This window comes from Corvus kubaryi, unplaced genomic scaffold (assembly GCF_017639235.1).
Source record: "Corvus kubaryi isolate FWS band 111438036 unplaced genomic scaffold, C.kubaryi_AGA036_p1.0 133, whole genome shotgun sequence".
NCBI lineage: Eukaryota > Metazoa > Chordata > Aves > Passeriformes > Corvidae > Corvus > Corvus kubaryi.
The window spans coordinates 29,987,591-30,008,625 of NW_024580667.1; the positions used below are offsets into that span (position 1 = coordinate 29,987,591).

The following is a 21,035-nucleotide window of genomic DNA, read 5'->3' on the forward strand; positions in this document are numbered from 1 at the left end:
TCCTTCCACTTTGTTAGAAGGGAACTAAATGAAGGAAAGCAGTCTGTCTGCTTGTTTCTGTTTACTCATGCTTGCGTTGGGCAGAGCAGAATGTACCCATAAGCTTGGTGTGCTGTGGTTTTATAAAGAACAAGTGGAACAGGAGGAGCTGAAATTAAGCCTACAGACTGCCTAACAGGTTTTTTTTGCCCACATCTTGTCAAAAATTGTAATTCAAGAGATTGGAGCGACTTGTGTTTTACTGGAAAAATTAAATGAATTTAACTGAGCTATAATGATCCTTTTTAATTTCTTTTTTTTTTTTTTTTTTTTAATAGGTCCTTCCACTTCCTTTTCTTCTTGTTCTAAATACAGGAGCAAGTCAAAAACACCAGCAAATGAACAAAAGAAGCCTGCTGAGGTAAGAACTGGGTTGGTCACTAGTAGTTTTCTGTCATGCAGTTTTCATGTTTCTGAGCCTTGAAGTAGGGAGCTATGAATCGGTTGCTGGTGAGTCCTTTTGCCACCTGTTAAATTCTCTGTGAATCCACATTTTCTTCACTGTGAGTATTACAGGAACTCTGGTGTTTGATGTACCAAAATGATTTACGGCATTTGCAGACAGTAACATGTAGTTTGTCCTTTCCCTGAAATTTTAGTATCATTTTGAAATTGGCAAAAGCTGGTGTGGTCTTAGGATTCGAGAGTATAGCACAGAAAAGTGGTTCATATATGTTTGGGAAGGCTACTGTCTTTCTGCTTTAGGATTAAACAGTGGGACAATTAAGTGGGTAGGATATGTATATGCAGTGTTTGCTCTGCTACTTTGTTACTCTTGGGTTTTTACTGTCAACAAAGCTTTTTTTGTTTTACTCTGCCGTCTCCACCTGTTAGAACCTCAACACCTATCACCACTGTCACTGGACCTGTATTGACCCATTTAATAAATTGGCATTCATGCACAATTCGGTGCCCAAAGCCATCCTGTCAACCACTCCACTGGTAGCCCCTCTTAGTGGAATATTTGTTGGCTGCCTTCTTCAGATTTTATGCTTGCTTTCTTGAGGGCTGAAGTCAGATACTAACTGCAAATAGGAGAAATATTTCTTCTAGCTAATTCCCCTTACTTATCACATTGCCTCTGAATGAGTCCTTCAGAATTTTGGTATCACTGCTGAAAAAAGACTGACAAAACCCACTTTATTTCTATAGAATTTAAAGTTATGTCCCAGAAGTTGTGTACTTTACCAGCAGCTTTTTACCTGAGTGGTTACTTACTGCTGTTGCAAGGTTGTGTGAAATGTGTGGATTGTGCTCCTATGGCTTAAGCTATTCAGCAAACATACTTCATGCTTCTTTTCTAAATGCTGCTAACTAGATGGGTTTGTTTTGGTAAGAACAAGGTAAATGATACAGAATGTGTCATTTCTTTGGGAGCTTAATTCTTACTGCAAGTCAATTCAAGAAAACTCACTTATTTCTAAAATAAAATGCTAAAAAAGTTCTAAAAAATAAAATTGTCTAGAACTAGCTACATAGTGTTTTATTTGCAGCCACCAAGAAGGTTAAGAAAAGCCCACTAAGCTTTTTGCCTTTAAAATGTTATGAGGATTATGGTTCTGTAAGAATTTTAATCTTAAGACAGCTTGTGGCTACTGAGGTCTTGTAAGTGTTGCTCATGTGTGCCTAGGCAGTAGCTTTGTTACCAGTCAAACTGTGCTAATGGGAGCTGAAGCACATAAATTGCCAGGCTTGTTGGTGTTTCACATACACCTCAGTGCTAGTCCCTTCCCAATCCCTTCTTTCTGCCCAGCCATCCAGTTTCCTTGTTGTATGTCTTCGCCTTAGGGATTGCCCTATTACAGCCTTCTTTGAGTTTGTTGCATTCTGTCTCTATGTGCATATGTACATTAAAACAATAATTATGAAGATGTGGTCCAGGTATGTAGTGTACAAGTGTTGTTTACGTAACCTCTAGGAATTAAAATGAGCAGTGTTTTCAGTTCCTCCTTTTGAGATCATCTTCGCTGCTTTCCACCAGTTCCAAGGCAAAATCTTGATTCCTTTAATGCTTGAAAACATAAAACTTGGAAGAACAAAATCTGGAATATACACTTGAAATTTAAAAAGTCTATTTCATAATGTAATCCTTCTAATAATACTAGAATCTCTTTGTCATATTTGATTTAAGATCCCCCTCCCAGGGGGGGAAAAAGAAGGAAAAAAAAAAAAGGAAAGAAATTGCAAACTTTAGAATATATACTCTTTGGAAAGAGTGTCCTGAGTACAATATTTAAAAGATCTCTGAAACAAATTAAGTTCTTCTGGAAAGGGAATGGAAGGGAAGGTGACAGTAGTAAGCTCTACCTCTTGTACATAAGACTTCTGGCTATTCTTACATTTTTCCTTTTCTTCTGCTAAAAGCAAGTGCTCCCTCCAACCCCTTGAAAAGCATATGCTGGCAAGTGTATTATATGAAATGCTTTTGTCAGCAGAGCATTGAAATTGATTATTTATGCATCAAGTGGTGACAAGGGTGCAAAGCAAATACTGAAAAGGGACCCCACTATACACCCTTCCGAAACTCATGTTGTAACAAGCTTTTTGTAGTAATAGTTGTCTAATATCTATTAGATAGAAATTTAAATTGTCAGGCTGACAGCATCTCTTTAGCAAGGCCTCTCTGTAACAAGTTGGCATTGCTCTTCTTTCATTCACCTCTACTTGCCAGGCAGCAGGCTGTTTCTTGAGTTAGTGATGCAGAAAATCTAGAAGGTCAAAGCTATAAATAGCTGTTTGGGAATATTTTTGTTCATGGTTCATTTTTCTTTCATGCCAGTAAGCCTTGCTTCTTCAAATAAATTGCATGTGAATACTTAGACTTTCTTCCCCTTCCTCTACCATTACCAGCCCAACCTGAGTACCTGGGTTCTCTCCAAATAAAAGCTTGGGTTTGGTACTCCAACAAGCAAGTAGTGAGTGTATGTGCCAGTGTCCTCTGAGGTTGGCTGTAAAAAGTGATGAGTGGCTGCATCTGAGGACTGCTCTGCCTTGAATTGCCTTCCCGATGCTTTAAAATCCAGGTGGATTTGGGAATGGCCTCAGTGGAGTGAGGTCATCTGGTGTTACTGCCAGGCCAAGAGGTGTCGTGTTACAGTGCAAATGTCAAAGCCCAGCTCCAGAGCCTGTATCAATCCAGAAGGGATGTTACTGAGTTGGACCTGGTTTCAACTTACTCCAGTTTCCTCTTGGAGAAGAAAGTGAAAACAAGGGAAGCCTGTAATGATGCTTCCTCAGACCGTGGTGCTTCTGTATGTAATGTCAAAAGCAAGGCTGTGTCTCTCACTGCTCCCCTTCTGGATTACAATCTATCACAAACTACTGAAATGGTGACTTAAAAATTCTGTTATTCAATTAGCTTTAGCATTTACTTTGAATAAATTAGCTCTGTTAAGGCTAGAGGCGCACCAGTAATACGAAGTCATAGCTGGTTTGGAGACTTCTATGATGATGTTGGCCACATACCGTTTGTGGTGTTGCCCCTTAGTGGATTTAAACATAGATAGGAGAGACTCTCAGGCCTCAGCAGTAGGCTGTGTGGGAGCAGCAGGGTAGGAGGCATTTGGATGTCTGGCTCAGCATGAAGCCTGTACTTGGCAGTTTCCTGTCTCCATGAAAGCTGCAGCAGAAAATGATAGCAGAGTAGTGGGAATAATTTTTGCAGTGAAAACCCATTAGCTTGACCTTCCTGAATGACTGACCATTTCTTTTCCCTTATGCTAGTGGGGTCACAAAGTAGCCTAAGAGATCTTCATGACACTCAAGTTTATGTATATTTTTTTTCAATCCTGTCTCCCTCTTGAAACTGCAAAGAAGTTAAGTTAGCATTGTGCTTTTTTTTTTTAAAACCCTTCCCATATAGCATGGCAGTATTTTACCTCTCTTTGCAAATAGGGTTTTGAATTTCACAGCAAGAGTAGTTTTTAATCCCTCATTGCTGATTGTGACAGCTGTATTATTATGTAAAATGCAGCTTGTCTTCCAAAAGTAAATGGTCTGCATTCATTACTTGGGTACATGAAACTGTTTAGTGGCATTTAACTGCCACATAAATCGTAGGTCTTGATCCTGAAAAGCACCCTGTAAGACTAGACTCTTGGCAGAAAATGGACTCTCTTTGCTGTTTGAAAGTGCTTGATTTTGTTTTGTGAATGAATGGGCAATGTGGTTAAACCATATTGCTGTGTGTGTACCATGTGTAATAAGAGACTGTCAGTTTTATGTGCATGCTTACCTTAGAAAATTCTGAATTATTCAGGACATGTGTACAGGCTTCTCAAGACCTCTAGCAAACATGCATTATCCATGAGCTACTGTTTAGCCTGCTTGGGTTAGTTGATTTTAAAGAAATATGTAAGGTTGGAGGTGCAAACTCATCAGTTACTTTTATGATCTTCTTTTCCTTTGAGATACTCTCTCAGGCTATTTGAACTCTTTAGGAAGAGGTGACCCAAATGCAGAAAGGTGTGGAAGATCTTGCTTGTGAAAAGGCTGAGCTATTTTACCTTTGAAGTGAATGAGCAGGCATAACAGTAAAGTATGAATGGTTTGGAAACAGCAGAGCTAGAGTGCTTCAGTCCTGCCAGTCCTTGTGTTGGAAGAATTGGAGAGGAAAGGCAGCCGGGGGCATTGAAAAATGAGGCCAAAAGTTAGAAAATCTGTAGTAATTAAAAGGATATCCTTTTCATGAAATTAGGTTGTGAAGCTCATCTGCTACAGGAAGTTGTTGAGACTGAGAATTAAACAAGATTAAAAAAGGAATTGGACAGATGATAGCAAGTACAGATTTTTTAAAGTATCTGTATAAATTAATACCACTTTAAAAATTGATTGTTAGGATTAATCCCAAAATCCAAAGCTTATGTCTGATTAGCAACCAGAAGGAAACTCGACATGTTCTTGCACATTTTTCTGGCTCATGAGATACTGTCAGAGACATGATGTTAGGTAGGGTTGATTTAGTATCCAATTTCCTGGCTTTTCCTATACATGCTTGTAAAAGGAGGCTAGGAAGATTCATGGCTACTTAAAAGAAAAGTACAATATTTCATTTGCTTGAGTCCTGGATAATTCGTTAAAATAGTTTTAGGGAGTAGAGGTTTTAACATTAGGATTTATTGCCTTGCTTGTCCAAATTGTGTGGATGTTTGAGAACTACACATTTAATTCTACACATATTCCTGTCTATCACAGCATTTTTAACATTTTAAGTTTTTCAGTCCAGTTGGTATATGTGCCTGGAACTGTAGTTTCATTTCCATTTGAAATTTATGTTGCCTTTTATTTACTTTGCTGCCAAAAATCCCTCAACCAACCAAAACCCAAAGCAAACCTGCTTTAAGTTTCTACACTTCTCTATAAGGTAGCTTAGTTCAGAAACTTCATGCCCAGGTGTTAATGTGTCAACAAGAAAAATTCTACTTTTCCAGGATGAGCTCACCAAATTCTGTTCTTGGAGCTTCATCCCCTGTAAATGGGCAGTCTTTTGCACGTACTGTCAAATATCCATACAAAGATAAACTACTGAGATACTGTATGGCTATATTATACTTGTAATAGGTCATATTAGAATTTAAATTTTATTATTTATGATGTGATTTTTAGGGGTAAACCTGCTGCTTTGTAATTGCCTTTGCTCAGGGCCTGTACTTGAGAGCTGCAATGGTAGAGTAATCCTTAATGTTTGGGGATGCTTATGGGAATGAAAGTTACTAGATCCTTTCAACGGACAATAAAGAAAGATTATTTGACCATCAACATGATGGAAAAACTCTCGTGTAATTTATGGAAACTCAAGTGTTTGATGATGGAATTTCAAACTTGGCATTCAAGATGGATTGGGAAGGACACCAAAAATCCAGGAAAATGCTAGCTATTCTCTGCTTAGAGAGGCTGCTGGCCTTTATTCCATGCTGTTTGCTGTAAAAGATTTAATATACTTCTGCAGGGAAGACAGGACATAGTAGTTCCCTCCTGCTTTTTAAAAAATCGTAACTGTGTTTCTGAGCAGGGAGTCTTCTGACTTCCTAAGTGACAGGCCTGAGCTGAACTGCCTGTTGCTGGCTCCTGCTGGATGCAGGGGAAGCCTTAGGACTGAAGCAGTTACATGCTATCCAACATAAAGTGGGCTTTGATTGTAACAAGAGCAGTTAACCCAAAATTTACTTAAGCCTTGGAGCTGTGTTTCCCAGTCCTGGCCTAGATGCCTGTGACAAGTGACTTATTCATGTTAGGCGTTTGTAAGCGGTTGATCAAAGTACCTGAAAGCGCAGAGAGTGTCACAAGAAGTAGTATCGGTTCTCTTTACATTTTTAAGAGATGACACAATCCATTTATTTTTCCTCACACATGCATTTGGGCAAGGCATGGTGAATGAGCAGTAGCATCAGTCAGCTTTGGTAGTAGCTTGCAGAGGGATATTGGAAAAGGTATTTCACTCATTTTTTTCTTAATGTGGTTTTAAGTTTGCAGTGGTGATGAACAGAAGGTGCCGGACAGTCTATGCAGATCTGATGTTTGAATTGTTCATCAAAGGTGGGGTTTGTAGAAGGCCATTTTATCGTCAAGACCATTCTGTGTTTTCAATGCTAGTATTTACTGTAATTCTCTATAGCATTACTTGTATTGTTCCTGATGTCTTTAATGGATAAGGATACTTCATGCAAAATCATATTCTTTGTTTCAGAGCCTTGATTTATTCATAGTAAGCACAGCAGGGTCCTGTGAGGAAGATTATATATTGCATTTCCATAGAGTGCTTCCAGAAGGAGTTTGGGTTCAAATCATAGATGGCTTTTGGTGAAGCATTTTAAAATAAATTCTAAGTTAATTTTCCTCAGACATATTCTTCTAACATAAGTTCCAAATAGGACTCAGAAGTCTGCAAAACAAATAAAACATATGAACCATATCTTTGATACCATTGTTTCGTGGTGTGTTAGTGCTTTGGGAGAGCAGAGCATCCATATTTCTCAAGAATTTTTGTAGAATTTAGCTTTTAAAGGCTTTATAGATGGCAGTCTGCAGAGCTGGCTGGGAGGTTCTCATTTCCTCAGCAAATCCAGGCAGACTTACTGCAGAGCAAAACACTAATATTGACCTGTCCTGGTTTCAGCTAGGGTAGAGCTAATTTCTTCTCAATAGCTGTTGCAGGGCTGTGTTTTGGATTTGGAATTAATATGGTGTTGATGACACACTGATGTTTTGGTTATTTGGTAATTCATGTTAATCCTAAGTCAAGGACTTGGTTTTTTATATGTCTCATGGTCTGTCAGCAAGGAGGTATGCAATAAAAAAAAAACAAATGAACCACAAAACCTAAAAGACTGGGAGGGAGCATAACTGGGGAAGGTGACCCAAACTGACCAAAGGGGTAATCCACACCATGGACTTGTTACATGAACTGGGGGAGTTACCCGGAAGGGGAGCTGGTCTGGATTTGGGAAGCAGGGTCTGGCATTGGTCAGTGGGTGGTGAGCCACTGCATTGTGCATCGCTTGTTTGGGTTTTTCCTTTTTATTATCATGTGTTACTATTATTTACCATTATGATTGTATTTTACTTTATTTTCGATTATTAAACTGTTCTTATCTCAACATACAAGTTTTACTTTGATTCTCCTACCCATTCCACTGGATTTGGGGGGGAGGACAGGGGAGGGGTTGAGCGAGCGGCTGAGCTGTGTTTCATTTCCACCTGGACTTAAAGCCACAACATGACTAAAGAACAAGGTCTTCTGTTCTAGATTTAAGCCCCAGTCCTAAAGCATGAAGTATGTAATAGACTAATTACTATTTCTCACTGAAATAGTAAAGATTAGATTATGAGACAATGATGACATAAGCAGACACATTTCATTGATGTCGTTCACTCAAAGTGCTACACTGTTTTTGGTTGAAGCTAAAAATTCCTGGCAGTAAAATGAAATTTTAAGTTCAGGCCAAGCAGTCTTGCATCGTAAGGCTAAAACTCATTTGTACTTTCATGCTCTCTCTTGCTAAAAATTATTTTTAAAAAATCCCACTGTCACCGAGTAACTACTGTGGAATGCTCTGAGTGGTGGGGAGTTTCCCACTTCTGTGTGTACACAGCCGGCTCGGCTGAGCTGCACTCGGCTATAGCTGAGCTCTGCAAGGCCTTTCTCTGTCGTGTGCTAAAGACACCAGCTGAGTCTGGTTGTGAGGAGGGATGTTTCTGGATGGGAATACCTTGTTAGCCTAGCTGTGGCATGCTTGTTTTTCAGGTATTTTCAATATGTATGGTATTACAGGTGATGTTAAAATAAAGTTATGGGGTTGTACTTTACATAAGGTAAGAAGTAGAACTACTTTGGGGTGGTTGAAAGATGACCACTGCACTTCATGGGCTAACTGAAAATGAACGTGGTCCTTGCCAAGAGTGGAGAGTGTGTACTGTGGAGAAGACTAGCTGTCGTTCTGTGGACACAGTTAGTAAAGGAGCAGTATTGTTTTTCAAATAAATGTTGGAAAAGAAACAGCCACGAGGAGAAGCTGGTTGTCTAAATCCTGAGGGCGTGTGTGCTGCTCTTGTGTAGGATGGCTTAGTTCATAGCCTTGAGGCTGACTGCTGAAGTAGAATTTACTCGATTTGTTAGAAAACTCTCCTTGGGTCCCCTGGGTATTTTGGTTTACTTCCAAAACAAAGGAAATACAGACTGAATATTCTCATACGTTGCTGTCTGAGAGTATTTTACTGTTGGAAGACCCTGCTTTGCCGCGTGTGAGGAAATGAAGAATGACGACAGCTAAAGATTGTAGTGATTCCAAGTGTCTGCAGGAAATCCTCAATTGCACTGTTAATCACGAGTATGAACAGGCAATTCTTAGGAAGTCTTAGGCGAGTTTTAGAGTTCCTTAAGGTTTCAACGGTTACCTTTTTATTGGTTAAATCTTTGACCTTCAGTGGTACCTGTACTGTCAGTTGTAGAAATCTGAAGCAGAGAACTTAATATTGTGGCGTAGTGATGATGTGGTCAGTACTTACAACAGTCAAAAGAAACCCAGAAGTTCATGCTCCAGGGATTTTGTGCTCTAAAAATAGATACAGTTGACATACATAGTGGATGATCAGAAGATTTGCTGCTAAGCAATGTAGTTAGAATACTGATGCCTTTAATAGCCTTTTTCATCTAGTGTTTAAGAAAATAGTGGGTTTGATATGAAGTACTTCACTTTTATATTCTGGCAGTGTCTGAAAAGGTAGTTTGTAAAGCACTTACCTGAGATAAGATTTGAGAAATATTTTCTGGTAATTAAACCAGTCATTGCACTTTTCCTGTATCAGACTTCTTCTTTCTGGTGTTCTTTGGAATTGTGCCCTATTAGTGCTTCTCATAATTCTGGTTCTGTACCTGTAACACAGAAAACTAAAAATGCCTTTTAAGTGGAAAAAATTTTACATTTTATTTTTGATGTGTACATATAGTGCTTGAAAAAATGGATGCTTTCAGTCTCAATGCTTTCACTCTTGACATTCAGATTTTAATACAGGCCTGTTAGGTACCTGAGGAGTTTTATATAGAAGGCAGCAGTGAACAGTCTGTTCTGAACCAAGGCAGATAACACATTAATAGCACATACAAGAGCCTTGAGTCTGTGAGTTTGAGTTCCCTTGGTCAGCTTGCTCTCCTGGCCACCCATATGAGATGCAATTGTAGAACATAATGAACTAACGCTGATGTTCCAGGTCACCAGCAGCTATTTCAATACCTGTTTTAGCACAGAGCCTTTTAAAATAATGTTTACTTGATGATTTCCAAGAACAGCTGAGAGTTTTTGCAGTAGGCATAACCAGTCTGGTACTGTCAAATTGAAAAGGGTACACGAAGATATTGGCCTCTGAGATAGTTTATTACTCTTCTGGTTATAAAACGGAATTAGTAAGAAGAGAGTAAAACCTGTCACAACTTACTGCAGGGACATTTTCCATTTCATTTTATTGCCCTTTGAGGATTTGATTTCTCATTACAATAATACAGTTAATTAGTTGCAGTGTCTCCCTAAAACCAAGTCACAGTCACTGTTTTGCTTTACTGAATATTAATCTGGTGCAGTGTAGCAGTAGAGGAAAAAACCCACAGGGGATACATATGCCATGTATTTAAATTGTACACACCTGTAGTTGACAGATACTGACATTCAGTAAGCTTTGAGATGGCTGATAATCATGTTTACATGCTTGTAAAAACTTAACTCCCTTGAGCCAAGTGTTATGGCTGGAGATTTGTTGCTGATAGTTTGCTTTGTATGAGGGTGGTGTTTCATTGTATAGGTTTCCTGAAGGATGCTGAGGCTGAATTTTGTCCATCCCTGCTTAGGCACAGAGCAACACAGGTCTTGTGTTCCAGCAAAGGCAGCTGTTCGTCTTTGATCTCAGAGATCCCAACCAATAAAACTTCAAGTGGTTTTAATAAATGAGCAAGTGCCTATCCATCAGTTTTGCCATGGCAACTGTTTGTAGCCCCTGATGAATATAACAGTTTAAAGTAGGTGAACTGAGTGAAAGAAAAGGATATGCTGCCTTATGTCTAAGTTAGGGTAAAGCCTACAGAGTGGCAATAAGCTGACTGAAAATAGGGTGAGGAGTCTTGAATCAGATGCAGGCCTCCTTTCCTTCTGATTAGCCTTTGGGCAGCACCATGGTTTTGAATTAGTGTAAACTTCTTACCGTACTGTACCTAATACACTAAAAATCAATAATCTAGGTAGTTTCAAATTGACTTGTGTTGGTAATCTCTAAAAAAGTCCTCAATGTATATGCATTGTTTCAGTGTAGATTAAGAAAAATACCTGCCACATTCTTTAGCGCAACGCTCTTTCTCAGAGCCATCTTTTCACTCTATGTTTCCTACAGGTGTTCCGCAAGGATCTCATTAGTGCCATGAAACTACCAGATTCTCACCATGTCAACCCTGATGAGTATTACGTCTTTGCGGACACGTGGAAACAAGAATGGGAGAAAGGAGTTCAGGTTCCAGCCAGTCCAGAAACTATTCCACAGCCTTCTCTCAGGTATTGGTGATCAGACGTGGATCATGTGCACAAAATGTCAACTCAGAGGAGATGGTCTCTCAAAACCAAGCTGTCTAAGTGCAGTCAGCTTTTCTCTGTTGGTATGTTTAAATCTTCAGTGTAGCAGCCTTCAGACATGTTCTTAAACCACACAAGTGCCAATTTGGAAAACATTTCAGTCCAGATCTCACTCTGTCTGCACACTGTTACAGTATCTACATTGTGAGTGTAAAAAGATTTTTTTTCCTCAGTCACATGCTGCTATGGATTAAAAGCTGTTTTTTATTTGAGTATGGGGAGTTGAATAAATTAAAAATAAACCCATATCTTATGCATATTACTTGAAAGGTTTCCCTACAGAGCGTGATGATATAGAGCACTAGGCATGCAGTAATCACTGAGACGTGGTAAAATTACTCATTTGTTTAAATAACCTAATTTTGGTTATTCTCAATGTTTTAACCCTTTCTACCTTCTCTCACCACAGTTGGCTGCTTAACATTATAGAAGTTCAGTGATCTCAGATTCTGGAGATAAATAAAGAATCTTCTGTTCTCTCCCACTGTGTTTAGACTAGGGAAGCACAGCACTGTAGTCCTGCATCCCTTCCTGGTGGAAACAAAGCGTGTTTCAACGTAGAAAGGTTATTGCCAGCGTGGTCTTCAAGATGAAGATAAATGAATTGTCCAGTGAAAGCGCTGAGCCAGCATAATTTAATTTCCAGCGAGGCTATTGTCAGTACCAAGTTATTAAAAGTAAATATATTACATCTCATACCAGCAGTATTATATTAGGGGAAAAAACTGGTATAGATTTGGCTGGACCAGAGAAAATAAAAGCTCACAAGGGAGTTAAAGATGAGCAGGGTGAAGGGGGACGAAGACTGGCAGAAGGACATTGTTTGTGCTAACATTGATAATCCACATTGTCCAGTAAGAATTATGTGGGATACAGCTTGACAGCTGCCCCTTCTTTGCTGCCTTATTTTCCACAGTTTTTATCTTTTCCTTGTCCTGTGGAGGGTCGGTTCCAGAAAGCATGTAGAGCTGCTCATGCATGGCACTGTTCCTTTCTGTATCTCTCTGGCTGCCTTCCATGTCTAGGGCTTTTTGCATTGAATTCAGAGAAAGGTTGAACTTTATCTAGTTAAGATTGTTCTTTCCATTCCAAAATCAAACTAATCAAACACTGAGTTTTATCTCCGAAAATAGTTGAAAGGTTGAGAACACAAATCTTTTTCTCCCTTGCTTCTTGGATGACTTTCCCCTTTACATTTTTGCTTGGCATCAGAATGTTTCTTGCATAATAAAAATAATGTATTTGTAATGTGGATAAGGTGTCATTTACAAAATAGGGGTAGACTGTTTCCCAAATGCACACAGACACTACAGTAGAATAAATTAAGCTTTCGTGGAAAAGCTGGTGTTTTCAAGAGATCGGTCGGCAAGATTACCTTATAGCATTTAGGAATATTATAGGACAAAGATTGTATTGGTTTTGTGCATAATACTTTCTGTGGGTTTCAGAAACAGTTGCTTTGTCATACTAGCAGCATTTGTTAAATTGAAAATCATATGCACAGGCTTACATTTTAAAAAGAACTCTGTATATGCAGTAAACCTTGGAACAATTTGGGTGAAAAAAAGGATTCTGTAAATGTCATATCTCCCTAGCCTGACTACACCTACTGGTTAGTTTAAAATGTGTGAAACACCAGCTTTCTTTGCACTTACAGCAAATATTTTATGTCTTTCAAGGATGGGTCTTAAAAAGCTGTAAGTATTTTTTTTCTTTTCACTCACAGGGTTGTAGCAGAAAAAGTAAAAGAAGTACTGTATACACGACCCAGGAAATACATCCACTGTTCCAGCCAAGAACCCACAGAACCAGGTTACATCAACATTTTGGAACTAGCAGAATCTGTGTGTCGCTATGACTTGGATGACATGGACATCTTTTGGCTCCAGGAGCTAAATGAAGAGCTTACAGAAATGGGTAATTCCACAACATGTTCTCATTTTAAAAGCTGCACTTAATTTCTGCTGTTTGAGTTGTCACCTGCTGTGTAAGGTCTCTTAAAGATTGCTGAATTAGAGTTGAATGGAAATGCTAAGATAAACAGGAGCTAAAAAAGTAATTACTTTCTTCATCTCTTAATGTTTCATATTTTTCGTATTGTGCCTAAAAATTTCTTCACAACCAAAATCATCTGCAATTTCTGCAGACTGAGGCAAGAGAGAAAAAGCCCACACCAGGTGGAATTAATTTTAGGACTTCAAAAGTTAAAGATTTTATGTAGGGAAAGCAGATGTTTCCATTTCTTAAACTTGGAACATATCTACAAATTCAGAGTTCTGAGGAGCTTTCATGCTGGGTTCTCAACAGAGTAATTAAGTTTCACACATGCTAGCCCATTTAAAATCAGCCAAGTAAACTTTCTTTTTCCATGCAAATTGTGGGTATAGAGGTCTATGAACAGGAATGAGCTATGGAAAATAATATTGGAATTATCAGTGGAATAACTGAATTGTGGTGGAATAGCCTGTGTGGCTAGTATTCTTCCATGGGTGATTGCAGGTCCTTTAGGGAGGACAGGTTGGCATCTCCTGGATTTTCTGTTAATAAAATAGGAAGGACCTGTAGAGCAGTGATGATAATCACTGGCAGCATTGCCTGTAACAGCTATGAAATAAATAGTGGTGACAGACCTGGAGGGGAGTGAGGAGAAGAAGTAGTTTTTCTGGTCCTGGACTTCAGGACAGCATGTTTCTACTTAAGTAACTGGGTGGGATCTGGGAGGCAGCTCTGAAGAGCGGAATTACTGAAGAGACCTAGCAGAAGTTTAAGGACACTGTCCTCCAAGCACAAGAAAGTTCCACTTATACATTCAGGAAAACGAGTAGATGTGTTGGGAGACTGGTTTGGTGAAGTAGGGAGTTCATGACTGAGCTCCACTGCCCAAGGATGTATATAAGAACTAGAAGCAAGGACAAGCTTCCCAGCCATACAGGAATGCTGTTAGCAAAAGCTGTTAGCTTTTCAAGGGGGCATCCATGGAGGTTTTCAAGATCTGACTAGACATATCTCTTTAGCAACAGCCTTTTTTTGATTTACTGTTGACTCTGCTTGGAGCCCGGGCAGAGGCTGAAGCCCTCTGTAGGACCCTTCCCACCTGACTGATTCTGTAATTCTTTTAATTCAGGGAATGAGAAAGTATTAGGGCATGGGAGAGAACAATTTAACTCTCCCTGTTTATTGTTTGTAACAAGGAATCACAATTAGGCTTAGTTAAAATATTAGCCTCTGCGATTAATGTTACATTAATACCCCAGCATTTGAAGGTCTGAGTAAATTGTAAGCTGTGAAGATCATGATCAGTTTTGACCAAGGATTTTGGTAAGATGCAGTTTGGAGATGTCTTATAGCTGTGAACATTGTAGGATTTCTTACACAGTGCATGTCCTGAAGCTGCAAGCTGAAGGCTAGTCTCATAGCAAATACTTTCTAAGTGGTCATGCTTATGCTAAGTTTGATAGTGGTGAGTATATATAGCATGTGTAGTGTTTGAGTGAACAGATAGTATAGATTGCAATAGTGTATTTATCTACTACTTTATTTAAAAAAAAAATCAGAAAAATAAAAGCACTTTTCATAATCATCATGCTTTGATCACTATCACGATGGACATAGAGGTACTGGGTGGTGCAACTTCTGTATCATTATAAGATATGAAGTATTCTTGATAAGTTTTATTTCTAGGGCATTAGTCTTCAGAAGAACACAGTGTGTGATTTTTGGATTTCATTGGTGTTTCGTAAAATGATGCAGGTGCAGGAAAGGTTGTATGGGAGCAGCTAGCAGTTACAGCAACTGCTGTCTTTTATGCTGTAGTATTTTCTTCAACGTGCAACCTTGTGGTTTATATAAAACTTAAACTTTTACTCAAGTAGGACTTCTACTTGTATTTATAAAACAATGTTATAATTAGTCTGTGAGTGAAAAGTCTGTTTTTATTTTATTTTTAGATGCTGTGTCTACTCCATTAGTTGCTCGAAGTTGTCTTTTTTCTCTTCCTGCTTCTCTGACTCAGTCAGAAGCATCTGACTGTCCTCTAATTGCCCTTCCCTTTCCATGTTGTAGGATGTGGGCTCCTGGATGAAAACACGATGGAAAAGACAATTGAAGTGCTGGAGCGGCACTGTCATGAGAATATGAATCATGCCATCGAGACTGAAGAAGGGTTGGGTATCGAGTATGATGAGGACGTCATCTGTGATGTGTGCCGGTCCCCAGACAGTGAAGATGGGAATGACATGGTGTTTTGTGACAAGTGTAATATTTGTGTCCATCAGGTTAGTGCCTGCAGAAATGTTGACACTGTCCTGTGGTCTGAGTTTACCCAGGCAAGTGTGGAATTTGAACAGGTATTAAATGTTAAGTGGAGGACTTTGCGGTTTTCTACATACGGAGGGTGGTGCGATACTGAGGTGAATTTTTGGACTCTTAACAATTGCAGTAGATTAAGTGGCCTAGCATAGTTAACAAGTGGACAGCTACAGTCTAACAGGAATGCAAAGTGTGTTTTTGGGACATGCAAGTATTTCCTCTGTGACTGTAAACAATTTTCCCCCCTATTACTAAACCTGCTTTTGAAGATAAATGGGGCAGGAAATACTGGCTTGCCTATTCGTGAGAAATCTAAAGATCATTTGTTTCAGAGCTATGTTTTTTTCGTTTACTGGCTAGTTAATTAGCCAAATTTAGCCATCTGAAACCACGTGTAGGCGCTTCAACAAAGTGGTCTTTTTCAGAAGGCGTCAGCACCTGCAAAAACCATGGTCTCAGTCTGAATGGTGCTCATGTTTATAGTGTTTCAGATGTAGCCAAGACTTTACACTGCCCGAGCTCACCACAGTCAGGTAGAGGTATCCTTATAGTCAGAAAAGGGATATGAATCCTGTGATTTGTATACATCCTATTCTGGGAGTTTTGCTATAAATTGAAAAGAGACCAAGAAGGTTCTTCTTTTTTAATGTATTTTTGTACTGACTGCAGGTAATATTTGGAAAACATATCTGGGTGAAAAAGGACCTGTCACCTCCCTGCTCAGAGTAGGCTGGCTTCCAGCCCAGCTGCTTTCCTGATCTGAGTCCCTGTGTAAAGCAGCTGTGTGAGCCTGAGTTGGCAGTAAGGTGGCCAGTGACAGGAATGTGGCTGGATGCTGGGCTGCCTGCTTTAGTCCTTGCTTGTGGCTGTTAAGGAGTAGTGATGGATTTGCAGTCAAAGGCTCATGGTTGTCTGCTGACAGCTAAGCTTGAGTTGATGGTCTGCTGCCTCCTTGCCCCTCACTCTTCCCTGTGCTGGATCTGCCTGAAACAAACTGGAGAGCGTGTCTGGGCTAGAGCTAATCCTAACTATAACAACAACTTGTTTCATTTTTAATCTGGATCAGCTTTGGTTCAACAAGTAGCCTCAGGTCTGTTTGTCACACAGTTTGGAGGTGGAGGGGAGGAGGAGTGTGAGAAAATTCCTCCTTCATGGTACCCTGTTGTGCTGGCTGAAACACATTGTGAAAACACTGTTTTAGTAGTCTAGGCATCCTTTGCTTATCAGTTTAAATTAGAAAATGGTTTCAGTCCATTTCCAACACCCTAGATATGATCTTAGAGGTAATGTCACTTCTGCTCTAGTAACAGAAAGAGTTCTTGTGGGAATGTGCCACAGAGGAGGAAAAGAACACTTGTAAAATTTAGATTGCAGCTCCCCCTGTTGAGCTTTTACAGAGTTGTCACATCAAAAAAACATTTATGTTAGACAGTCTTGACACATTTAATTCAGGAAAGTCCCCCTCCCTGCAAGGCTAACATAAATGTGCAGTGTTTTATGATATTGTTTAATATTAAATACGAAGATCTTATAGTCAGAAGGCTGGAAAGGCAAGTATGGGAATTTTATTCTAGATTTAATCTGAGGGAATGGTTACAAATAATGATCCCAATCTTTTGAGTCTTTTAATGCTATCATTACCAGAGATAGTGTTAGAAATGATGAGATTTCCTGTGATATCCACCCTTTGGATAAAACTTTTATTTGGAGTGGTTGAGTGAAATTAGACCTTGGTGGCAGCCAGTGATTTCAGATATGCTCAGCTTCATGGGGGGCAAGGGGGATGAGTATGTACAGCAGGATCCATCGCTGGTTCCATTAAGAACCACGAGGAATCTGAATTGGAAATCCAACTATTTATTTTGCTTTTTTTATTTTAATTTTCAAACCCATAACCCAGCAAAACTTAAGAAATCTCTCATTTTCCATGTGGTTAATACTTGGGAAATAGGCATAAAATACTTGTGGTTAATATTGTGGTTAATACTTGGGAAATAGGCATAAAAGCTAGCATCTTATAATTTTGGTATATGCTTTAATATTTGTTGCAATATTATATAAATAGTCAAAGAAAAAAGTATGCAAACATTGCAGGAAATTATTTTTGGTCAAGTAGTTCATACCCCTTCACATCTAAATAGAATTATGTTAGAGTGTTAAGTTCTTAGCAGTAGGAAATTGTGATTTTAGAAAGTATTAAATACAGAAGCTAATTTAAAGAAATGTCTATGTTGTTCACTTCAGAAATTTAAAAGTCACTAAAAGCAAAGGTGAAGGTTCATAACACCAGTGCTGTTGTGCAGTCACAATGGATATGTTTTATAAACAGATGTAAAAACGATTGCTTTTGAGGCTGTTTCTCTCTTGGATCACTTGGCTCATTTTAAGGTAAAGAAATCACAGAAAGATTAAGTGAAGGCCAGATTGTGCCTTTACTTTTTGCAAGCTTTCCTCTGTGTGAATATGAATGCTTGTGTGTGAAATCGTTTCAGCACAATGATTCCAATATCTGTTTTTCTCCAAGGCTTGCTATGGTATCTTAAAAGTACCTGAAGGGAGCTGGCTGTGTCGCACTTGCGTCCTGGGAATACATCCTCAGTGCCTCCTCTGTCCCAAAAGAGGAGGTGCCATGAAAGCTACCAGGACAGGGACCAAGTGGGCACATGTGAGCTGTGCTCTTTGGATTCCAGAGGTAAAAACCTAATTTCTGTCCTGTCCTCCTCCTTCTTGTTCCATCATCTGCCCTTTTACATTCTCGTGATTTAAGGTCTTTGTCTGACATAATACTGGGGTTTATTCTGATAAGCCTTCTCAGTCTGTGAAGACTCGGATAGAGTCCAGCTTATGTTCTATTAATGAGTCACTTTGTTACCTCCATTTACTCAGCAATCACTTCTTGGTGTCGTTATGGTATCTGTGACCTGCTAGAAAGGACTGCTGAAATATGCTGTATCTTACAACTGCAGCTTCATTGTCTCTCTTATTTTTTGATGAATTTGTGTGCTCAGATGCATGTGTAATTTGCATTAATACCTCCACTTTTTTTCTTAGTTGTGTTTGTTTGTTTAAAGAATGCCTGCACTGTATTATTTCTATAGGATGTATGCTAAAATTTGTAGTTAAGGTTTCTTTGAATTAGGTTTTTTCTGAATGGTGGGGAGATGAGAATTTTTAACTCCATGTTATGCTTCATAAGTAAAGGCTTTTTTGATAAATCTGTACATAACATATATGGAGAGTGTCATAATGAAGTTTTACACTTCTCCTCAATTTTGAATCAAGTTTAGCATCACAGTGTAGTTCTGTAAAACAGAAAGTTCACTTAGGTATAGATGGAGTTTATGTTTAATTCTGCACTTGGAATATTTACATTTTATTTCTGGTAAGTTTCACAAATGCATTATGGCAGGTGGTTTAATGTGAAGCAGTAGCCAGGTCTGTCAGCACCATGAAATCAAGGATACAGTATTTTCTGAATCTTCTGCTCCCAATTGCAGACAGGCCTAATGTGTGCACAACTTTGAGGAAGATGTTAAGATTTTGGTGTTTTGTTTTGGTGGGGGTTTTTTTTAACTTAGCAACCAGATACAATGTGTAATTCTTAGTTGTCTCGGGTGTTAATATCTGCTTCTTAAGGAGAAAATCTTTGCAGTTGCACTTTCCCCTTTCAGGCCTTCTTGTAGTTTCTGGCATCTCTTTGACCTTCAAGGAGAGAGGAGCTGAGAAGAAAACAAAAAATATTTATTTTTTAAAAATCATTTCTCCTCCTGTACTTATTAAGTGTCTTGACTGGAAGCTCTCCTTGGCTCTGAGCTGACTGTTTTTTCTAAGAGGTCCATTCTGCATGTGTTTGCCATGTTGTTCTCATCAGCAGAAGAGGAACAGTGAGGTTTGGGAGCAGGTGATGGCAGGGCAGGAAGCACACACTGGCTTCCTGCCTGCCCACCTCCCTCTGGCTGAGGAGGAGAAGCTGCTGGGGGACACTCACGGTGGGAGAGCTTGAATCCAGCTGTTTCCACAGCCCATTTAGTGATTCCAGGCTTTGGACACCTCCACCCCTCCACACCAATAGCAAGTGTGTCAGGCATAGTAAAGAGGTGGCACCTGCCTGCAGGGAAGTGCCTCTTGGAGCCATTTTCTCTCTCGGGCTTGTGTGTAATCACTTGTAAAACAATTCAGTTACCAGAGAAGCCAGAAAAAACCTTTGTAAATCTCTACTAAAATGGCAGGTCAGTTCCTGTCTGGAGTGGCCTTATGTGCTGCAAGGGGCAAGAAAGACATAGAGCTTGAAGACCCAGGTATGGATGCTTCACGGGAGAATGTGTATTCTCATATCTCATTTTTTCTCTTCCCAAGGTACTAGCATGCTGGAACTCCGTGAAAGAAACAGATTAATTATAGAGTCACTGGTATTTCCTCTTGTGGCCCTAACAAAGTGGAGCAAGGCAGAATGCAGGGAGGAGGGGGCTATAAACATGTCTGTGTCTTGTGGCAAAAGGTTCAAAGAGGCTTTGTGAGTCACCAAGTGTAGTCTAGCATTGTTGCAGTCAATTGCGCCAGGTATTCTCCTGCGTTAATTCATTCAGCACTGTCTTAAAATGTGTTTTCTTCCCTGCCTTCCTTGTGAGTTAATGCTGTTTAAAGGCTTTCTTTATGCTCCCTTGACTGATTGGGACATTTAAAGGTTTTTACTTTCCAAAGTATACTCATTGTTGATTTATATCCTCGTTTTCTTCTGCCTTTACTTTGCTTTAGTGTAAATATGTGGTCTGTTTCATGTTTTTTTTAAAGGCATTCTTCTAAATTAAAAAAAAAAAAGGAAACACAGATACCAGAAAACCTGTATTGAGTGTTTTGAAATTCAAGGTCTTTCTCTGCCTTAGATAACCTATTACAGGTATGTCCTCTGCCAGTCAGTGTGGTGTTAGCTGAAGCAGAAGGTGCTAACCCCCCCGCCTGTAGAGGAAAGACGAAATTGACTGTCCGGAGCAGCTGTTGTGAGTGACTGTGCTCAAGCCACTGGGCTGCCCTTCCCAGCCTGATGGAGATCCCTGTGTACTGGTGCAGCTGTTGGTGGCACAGTTAGCAGGGAAGCAGAGGACAGCAGGGTGATTGATCATGTGCACAACAGTTGCAGATAATAGGCTTCAACAGCCCATTGTCTTCACTCTCTCCCACTCTTAGAACTTCTTCAGAGTATAGCAGTCAAGATCTAACCTGATGCAAGGTGAAGAAATGGAGAAAATGACTACATGTTATGGCAGATGGATCATTTCTGCCTTGGAATGGGAATTCTTGGGGGATGAAAAGGTTGGCCTCTGCTCTCTGGATCCCTTGTGAGCAGCAAAGTTCAAACAGACTTTGCCTTGACTCCTCTCTGCAGAAACATGCAGGTGGCACGAGGCCAGTATAAATAAATTGCACCTGACTCTGTAAGTGCCTCTTTGTGCTTTTACAAAGTGGGGTAATATCAACAGCCAGCATTACAAGCTGAATGAACAGTATTTCCAATATAAATGTTTCCTGACCTTATGGGTCTCCTCTGGGGAAGAAGCAGGGAGAACATTTAAGGGGGCAGAG

At 39.5% G+C, this 21,035-nt stretch overlaps 1 protein-coding gene across 5 annotated transcripts in view; it reads left to right on the top strand.

The window, feature by feature from the left end:
- The window catches only part of JADE3 (jade family PHD finger 3), a 65,946-nt gene that overhangs the window by 33,615 nt on the left and 11,296 nt on the right, over positions 1-21,035 (top strand). For 4 of the 5 annotated variants that reach the window (XM_042041547.1, XM_042041571.1, XM_042041553.1 and 1 more), the window contains 5 exons: positions 318-400; positions 10,912-11,069; positions 12,874-13,064; positions 15,210-15,421; positions 17,980-18,147. In XM_042041547.1, coding sequence (XP_041897481.1) covers positions 318-400; positions 10,912-11,069; positions 12,874-13,064; positions 15,210-15,421; positions 17,980-18,147 — 812 coding nt within the window. Of the gene's footprint in view, positions 1-317; positions 401-10,911; positions 11,070-11,641; positions 11,825-12,873; positions 13,065-15,209; positions 15,422-17,979; positions 18,148-21,035 lie in introns of those variants that run through there. The other variant, XM_042041582.1, reaches the window with a different exon arrangement.